Genomic DNA, 8,408 nt, shown 5'->3' on the forward strand with positions numbered 1-8,408 from the left:
TTGATTAACTTTTTGTATCATTTTTTTTATTTTATTATTATTAATAATAACGTTTGCATAGACATTTCCAGGGGCGGACTAGCCATCTGTATAATTTCCCCGCAACGAGGCTCCCCCTTTGACAATCCACTAGCGCAGTGTTTGTGCGGAAAACTGAATTCAGTGTTTATAGTTCGAAAAGCTATTATGAGGATCGCCAAGTTGAAGGCATTTTTCAAAACTATTTTCCTAAGAAATGTGAGTCATAAGAATGCATAGCTTTCACGGTGAGAGAAAACTGTTGCTCCTGGTCTTTAAAGGATACAGAGTAGGCTGTAAGATACATCAAGAAAAAAGAAACAAAGTGTTGAACCATGAAACACATTAAAAAAACAAGCCAGTGACCCAAACCCAACCATCCCTTGGAGCATCCAGAGCGCTAGACTGTTGCTGTCACACACCCGGCAACACATTGTTTGTCACGGGTTATCATCATAGACTGTGGTTATCATCAGCATTTGTGTGACAAAGGGAAAGGATTGATTGTTTTGTCGACATCTGCTCTAAAAGCTTGATGTTTTGCTGGACACAAATTAATAATTTTTGCATGTTTTTTTAGTAGGGTTGAGTGCATGTATATGTATGTGTGTGTGTGTGTGTGCGTTTGTGCGTGTGTGCGTGCGTGTGTGTTACAAGGCCTTGCATCAGTTTGTATGCCTTTCCAGTACTACAAAATAGGCTGGTTTAATTGAAATCCCCCCTATGTCTTTCCTTTAAAGAATATCTTTCTTTTAGCTCGTGTAGCCCCTTCTCCTCTCTGTCTAAAGCACTTTCTTTTAAAAAAAGTGTTTCTTCATCTCCCTCATTCCCACACGTCTCCACTTCAAACCTTTCAAAACTTGCTTGCTCCACTGTTCTCGCCTTAGTTTGATAAACCGACTCAAAAACATCATAATGCCTGAGCACAGCTGCGTGATTCTGTTGAAACACATGTTTAACTTTTCATTCACAGTAGCCAAAACTCTGAGATCTTATGCTGCTTTGGTTTTAAAACACACAACTTCTGTGTGTGACAGAATATCGTTCGGCTCCATAGTGCTTCCAGTTTTCGCTTGGCACATTTGCAATGGGTCTAGAAAAGTCAGGCTATAACTGTGGAAGACCCCAAACTAAATATAGGCAGTGTTTTTGCAAAAAGGGGGACACCTTCTGTGCATTTCTAGGCACAGATGGAAGAGGAGGATACCACCATAGCTGAGTTTGATCTTTGGCAACTTGATATTGCATCAGAATTGCACAAAAAAGATCCAAATAACACCTGTGGGGAAATTCTTTATCTTGCAAGACTTCAAAAATGTCAAGTCATGTTTGTAGCTGTTATTATGATACAGTTAACAGCAGAGGCAACCTCATGGAGAGGTCAACCATGTCCCAATACATTCAAGACATAGGATGAAGTGTTGACTAAGCACTGAACTGGGTGTGTTGGTGTAAAACACATAGCAATGGTTAAAAGCAACTCACCTATCTACTGTCTACAGATCACCACAGAACCCAAGGTTAGATAATGCAGAACCATCCATGGAATATTACGAGAACTTGATCCAACGTTGGATGTGGGGCCCCGTTTAATACCATGTGGTGCATTTGTTTTGTTTGATTTTTGTGGTCATACGTTTGACCTCCTTGTGTCTGTTGGCCTGGTCAGAAGTTGTGCTTTGCTGCATGTACCTTTAAAGTTCTTGGCCGATGATCTGAGGGGAATTTCTTGTTGTTTGTTTTTAGCTTGTGATGTCATTTTGTAAAGCTCTTTGAGCTGCATGTGTTGTATGAAAGTGTTGAATAAATAAAGATGTATTATTATTATTATTATTATGGAGCTAAATTGACTTGACTCTCGAGTACATGCCTAGATCTGTTAGGATTATTCCGGCAAATGGGCTCGTAGTTCTTCCGTTTTCTTCAGGCCTCGACCAAGCATTTTCAAAATTGCCCTCCGATCAGTTTCCAATGCCAGCTTCTAAGACGGTTCTGTGCAACAAACCATATTCGCATCAGGTTAGCTTGTTGGACAAGTCCTGATTGCATCAAATTAAGTTTGACTGAGACGCATTCATAGTATCCTTAATGTACCAAAGTAAAATACTTTCACACTAATACTGGCCAACACTGATACACGTCGAAAACAAAGAAATACAAAGATGAATGACGTTTCACCAAAAGACGGCACAGCATTAAAAGTCTCAAACGGTTCTTTTTTATAGACACTAGACTGTGTAGTGCATTAGCTTGATTATATAAAGTGTGTGTATGCCTGTGTATTATGCGTTATGCACCATGGAGACTATAATGTGTCTTCCTGTTGTTCATCAGCTTTTACTTCCTATCAATATTTCAAGGAATCAATTAAAGCAACTTCTGCTCCCTAGTCCTGTCAAAGTGTTCAGATTTAACTCAATTAAGCATGATCAGGGACGTTTTTAATTAACGATTGAAGATATGTATGCAAAACAGGAGTATTATGAAGCCATTGCCATTTCTATCGTCATCCCTATTTCTGGGGAATCCAATTCTGTTCTCTCTCCCAGCCACGTGCATTATAGATCAATATGCAATACAGCTAACCCTCTGTACGGCTGTGGCTCTTATCTGTCAGAGAGTGGCTGCCTGTTGAATCTGTAACCAACACGTTTCCATGGTGTCAACATATTAAGTAAATATTCACACTAATTTGTGAGTTTAAAAAACAGCATTGGTTAGTGACCTTAAGAAATATGAACTTAAAAAAATTATTCAACAGGAAGATGAATGAAACTGTTCTCTTTTATGATTCATGTCCACAGACACAACACGCCATGCGCCCCTGGGTTAATTAAAGAGTCAGCTATGTCCACAGTTGTTTAAAGAAACGAGATTTGATACGTAAATGGAGTGGGAAGACATTCAAATGTGAAGGTCATATTTTTTCAACACAGTCTATTTCAAAAGTATAATCACAAAAATTGGCAAAACAGACTGCTTACCTTTTTCTTTTCATTTCTTTGTAACCCCTGCTCTTAAGCTTTTTTTTTTACGTCCGTTCTGATGAATATGAAAGAACCCTATTCTGCTCATTTTCAGGTTCAAATTTTGTATTTTGTGTCCCTACTGTGACATGTTTTCATGCTTTAATGTTAAAAAATTCTTTATTTTTCTCATAGTGCCTGTGCTGCAGCACATCTTTTCACCCTCTGTCTGAAACCAGAGCCCAGTCTGCTCTGATTGGTTAGCTGCCCGGCTCTGTTGTGATTGGTCAACCGCCAATCAAGGCGTGAGTGTTAATAACAAATATAACACATCAAGAAAGGGAAAACCCCTAAAAGCATAATAGGTCCTCTTTAACCCCTAACCCTTCCTCTAATGTTCCTCCTTCTCCATTGTGTCCATGGTGTTGCCCTCCTCTCATGATACACACGTTATTGCATTATTTCTCGTTTCCTGTCGTGTTGATTTTCAGATTTTCAGCTCTGATCTTGTTGCTGTCCTCTTTGAGCAGCTTCATTTATCTCCTTCTGAACAGAAAGAGGTTCCCAAAGGGAGGAGACTTCCTTTCATTCTTCATTTATCTCCGCCTTCTGCCGGTGTTTGATATTAAATTAGTATTGTTTTCCTTTTTTGTTCTCCAAAAGCAAGTTTCCAAAGGTTTCTGAGGACTGTAATTTTCCCTTAAAGGTTTCTATTATTCATACTTGATTACAGTAAGCTCTTGACTGGTTGCCAATTTCCTTCCACAGGGCTGAATTTATGGAGAATTTTTTTTGGTTATCAAGCTTGTTTAAGTCCTTTCATGATTGGTTTAAAAGCCAGCAGGTACATTTGGTGAATGGCTGCACCTCAGATTTGTAGTATTATTTAAGTGATAAGATACAGAACAGGACTACTACTTTTGGAACTAATGGAACCAAGAGTGTGTGTGTGTGTGTGTGTGTGTGTGTGTGTGTGTGTGTGTGTGTGTGTGTGTGTGTGTGTGTGTGTGTGTGTGTGTGTGTGTGTAGCCAGAGGTAACACTACAGTGTGTGGAGAGTTTAACTTTGTGGCTGACTCCGAGGCGGCCTACATCGTGTTGGACCGCTACACCTGCCCCACCTACATCGCCACCTGGGAGTTCAGCTGCAGGAACAGCCTGCCCTGGGTGAGGCACTATATATGTATTCGTTTATTTAATCAAACAACAACATAAACAACTTACTTCAGTGTTGTTGAAGTTAAACTGCTGACTTAATTCATGTCTTTTTGTCTCCCTCAGTCTTTCTGCGACACTTGGCTGGCACAGGACACAGACAAGGCTCGATTCATGGAGGAGATCTACGCCCACACCAGGAAGGTATGACAGCCACCTCTTGTTCAATACACTGAGAGAGATAACCTGCCTCTGAAAAGTAGTATACGTATAAAGTAGAAGGAAATAGAAATACTCAAGTTAGGAAGAAGTATGCCAAAGTTGTACTTGATTAAATGTACTGTTATATGACTCTTGTTGTGGGACTGAAGATGGAAATTAGCTTGTGGTTCAATCTGTCATAGTCCTTGTTTAATAGATATAAATACTACCTGTCCCTGCAGATGGTGCAGACTGAGCGGTACCAGAAGGAGCTGGTGTCAGGCCCGGGCTTCAACACCTGTGACTGCTACGCCATGGCAGCAGCCATCGACGACACCCTGCTGACGGAGAGTGACGAGGTTTTAAAATACTGTTCTCCTCTCTGATTGATCTATTTTCAGCAGAAGGGGCGGGCGTTTCCGTATTAAACATTTCTTTGTATCTTCCTCCTGCAGGTTGCAGTCACGGTGGAGCTGGAGGGGACTCACACCCGAGGCATGATGGTGCTGGACTACATGGACCTGCTGAAGAAGAAGCACAAGGTCTTCATCATGAAGAAAGTCGACGAGGAGAAGTTCAAACGACTGCTGATGAATTCACTGAAGTAGTATCTGAGACAACTCACATTATAGCCTCATCGTATTAAAGTCAAACCCTTTCCAAACCTTTGTGAAACATTGCAGGAGAAAACAAGGCAGCTTTCATGCCAAACATTTTGTAACAGAAAACCTGATATTATTCCTGGCAGTATAATTAGTAAAACAATGTATCTGTTGCCTTTTATAACCATTATGTACCTCAAAAATATTAAATACGAGATGATGAGGACTTGATTTCCAGTCATCCCGGTTCTCCATACATCTGGCCAGTTCATTGGTACTTTGTGCTCCTGCGTCATTCTTGAGTACGTCCACGTATGTTTGTGCGGGACGTCCTTGTGACCGATGCCCGTGTGTTGGTTCCCACAGCACCAATTTGCCAGCTGGCAGCTCTTGATGCCTTTGGCAATGTCCTGCGAGTCTCATTCTCCTGGCTACAATTTTTTTTCTCGCTCACCCTTGGTATTCCCTCGTACAGGATCTTGTTGGTTACATACACATACACTCTTGCTGATGTTAAGTACTGCTCGCAACATTCTGGTGTAGCATCCGTCGAGAGACTTTTGCAGGGTTGGCTTCAGGGTCCAGCATGCACTGCCAGAGAGGAGAACAGACTCTACCGTTGCATAGAAGAAGCTGAGTTTGATTTGACGGGGGAGGTTGGAGTTCCATACACTGGTCATGACGTTCAGGGCCCTCCATGCAAGTGCCTTCCTTCCTCCTTCCTTCCTTACTTGCTCGGTTGAGCTGATATTTGATTTCATTTGAAAACTACAGCATCTTTCAGACTTTAGTATATAATCCTTTGCCTGCTATTCATTTCCAAGAAACACACACTTGTAAAACACACCCTGGTGGGAGGTTTGAGCATTACACACTTGTTTGGAATTGGATTCATCATTTATTTCCCGAGAAAGTAAAACCAAAGTAACCCAAATTAATAAAACTTTTTATTGAAAGTGCTCAGGAATGTACACTTCATTCAGAGAAAGGAAGAAAGAAAAGTGTCCATCCCATGTCCCTCTACTTTCTCTTCAACAAGCAGGATTTATTTTAAAGAAAAAAAAACAACGCTCTTCGGAAACAATCATCTGTTAATATCATATATTACAACCTGCCAGAAATATTTACAAATCATACAAAAAGAAACAACAATAAAAGCTGCATCTCATCCGTCGTCCTGTTTTCTGTAACTAGTCCAAACACATCCTCAAGAGCTCCGAATCCACACCGGAGCCAGACAGAAAATCAACAAGCTCGTCCTTAGACTCGAGTCCTTCCCACAGACTGGAAGAAGCTGGAGATTCATTGGTTTGTGTGTCCCGCCTCAGAGACAAAAGGCCCCTACTGCACCCTGTACTTGTAGAACCAGCAGAGGCCCTGTGTGAAGTTCCAGCCCAGAGACAAGGAGAGGGTGTAGACGATGACGAGCAGAGCGAAGGGGTACAGCAGCGCCACCGTGTTCTTCAGGAAGGGAAGAGCTGTGGGGATAACAGAGTATAAAAACATCAGCACATTGACACCTATAAAGTCACAGTGAGATGTACACTACGTCCCTAGAGCAAACACAGTGTGTTCGTTGACCCTACATGGAGATGAACACTCCAGACAATAAAATAAAATAATAGACAGACATAACCAAAACCGCATTAATGGTACCTCTGTTTTGTGTCCTAAGACAACTTCCTGTTTTAATAGGACACATAGGCACACTGCCGTTTTGTAATTATTACGATTATCAATTACACTGGTGGATTCTGAAATGACCAATTACTATCAAATAAGAAAAACAACATTAAAAGTATCTTATTTTGGCTTGAGAGATAACTGAAACAACTGTTTAGGACTAACCCTAAGCCAGAAATTGTGTTCAACGGAGGTGGCGTCTTTTACTGCAAAGCTGGTACTTTAATAGAGACAATGTTGAGAATGATCTTTCTCTGTGTATGTGATTATTGTGGGGGAAACTTCTGAAGCAATTGGAGTCAGGAGAGACACGAGGAGAGCTGGAGCTTTGACGGCAAACACTGACGGTTTATTTGGAGCTTCGGCCGGAGAATTCACAAGACATGTCACGGGCCACGATCTGACACACGGTTGAGATGCCACAATCAATTCTGAAGAGCCCTCCTGTAGCTCCAGGTTTGAACTCAGAGTGTAATAATCAACATTCTTCAATAGATAGACTAAACAGCTGAGGACACTGAATCACATTTGTTGTCGCTTATGGCTCGGGGTCATCTACACCCCGAGAAGGATGTGATCCAGGTGTCCCTCAACAATAACTATCTCTGACTGAGAGTTGCCCGGTCACAAACTGGTAACAACAACAATATGCTAGGGCAGCCCCTCCTTAAGGGAGATAACGGCTGCTCAAGGTTGGTCAGCTGCGTCAGAGGGCGAAGGAGGAGGACATGCAGGGCAAATTATTCCCCGACAATTATGACTTACCGTTGTATCCCAAGAATGAGATGTAGAGATAATAGCCGATGGCAATCAGCCACGTTGTGTTCCCCACAAAGTATCCTATGAACCAGTCACTGTTTATTACCACGAGATCTGAAACACACAGGACCAAGAGTAAGTGTGGTGGAAAAGGGGCCAGGTGTTATTCTACAATAGCAATAATATGAATTGCTGATGTGGTATTTTATAATAAAAAATACAAACTAAATCAGAATAGTGTCCTTAATCTTAATTCAACACATACAATGCACCTTTAATTGCACAAAAAAACATTTAAAAAGCCTTTAATTTGATGAAGGTATTTCCGACACACTGCTATAACACACAAAGGGTCACCATCTACTCACGGTTTATAAAGAACAGCTGCAGGAAATGCCATTTCCTGCAGCTGTTCTTTATAAACCGTGAGTAGATGGTGACCCTTTGTGTGTTATAGCAGTGTGTCGGAAATACCTTCATCAAATTAAAGGCTTTTNACAGGCTGGTTCCTTTAGTCTGAATGTGTGTTTGGTGGCGTGATCATTATTATTTAGAGTCATTGCGTGCCTATTGATTTGAACACGATCCGTGTATCCATCATTTCCTGGTCTTCTCTAAAGAAGAGGGACCAATGAAAACGTTGTCATGTTGCCGTTGTTCAGCATGGAAACATTCATTAGCTAACAATGACATTATTGTTCTATTAATATAAAGGGAGGTCAGGTACTCTTTAAAACAGCTGCTAGTTATGGGTACTTTTTACTTAAGTACATTTCAAAGCCTCTTTAGTTTTACTTGAGAACTACTTAAACCAAAGCATGTCTGAGTCTGAATATACAGGAAGAAGTATCTAAAATGTCCCACGTCCTTCTCATTCCTTCCCAGCTTCTGCATATTACATGACTCCCCTGTATTCTCCAATTAACTGGTGCTGGGTAGAGATGGAGATAATGCTGTAATCAAATATGCAGCTCACCCTATTTGTCCTCCATTCTTTTAAATCTGCTCCTAACATAGAGGGATCT

At 41.1% G+C, this 8,408-nt stretch overlaps 2 protein-coding genes across 2 annotated transcripts in view; one reads left to right on the plus strand and one right to left on the minus strand.

Annotated features, from left to right (window-relative positions):
• LOC104966322 (inosine-uridine preferring nucleoside hydrolase-like) overlaps positions 1-5,203 on the plus strand; it is a 22,610-nt gene extending 17,407 nt beyond the window's left edge. Inside the window, exons 4-7 of the mRNA XM_010795510.1 lie at positions 4,014-4,150; positions 4,265-4,342; positions 4,582-4,698; positions 4,795-5,203. Coding sequence (XP_010793812.1) covers positions 4,014-4,150; positions 4,265-4,342; positions 4,582-4,698; positions 4,795-4,947 — 485 coding nt within the window. The 3' untranslated portion in view covers positions 4,948-5,203. The remainder of the gene's footprint in view (positions 1-4,013; positions 4,151-4,264; positions 4,343-4,581; positions 4,699-4,794) is intronic.
• A 672-nt stretch (positions 5,204-5,875) lies between these two features.
• LOC104966323 (protein unc-50 homolog) lies at positions 5,876-7,863 on the minus strand. The gene is made up of 3 exons (XM_010795511.1): positions 7,752-7,863; positions 7,390-7,497; positions 5,876-6,419 (listed from the first exon to the last, which is right to left on the minus strand). The coding sequence occupies exons 1-3, from the start codon at positions 7,861-7,863 to the stop codon at positions 6,283-6,285; spliced, it is 357 nt and encodes a 118-aa protein (XP_010793813.1). The 3' UTR covers positions 5,876-6,282.
• Between the last annotated feature and the right edge of the window lie 545 nt (positions 7,864-8,408).

Source organism: Notothenia coriiceps, unplaced genomic scaffold (assembly GCF_000735185.1).
Source record: "Notothenia coriiceps isolate Sejong01 unplaced genomic scaffold, NC01 NC01_scaffold00037246, whole genome shotgun sequence".
NCBI lineage: Eukaryota > Metazoa > Chordata > Actinopteri > Perciformes > Nototheniidae > Notothenia > Notothenia coriiceps.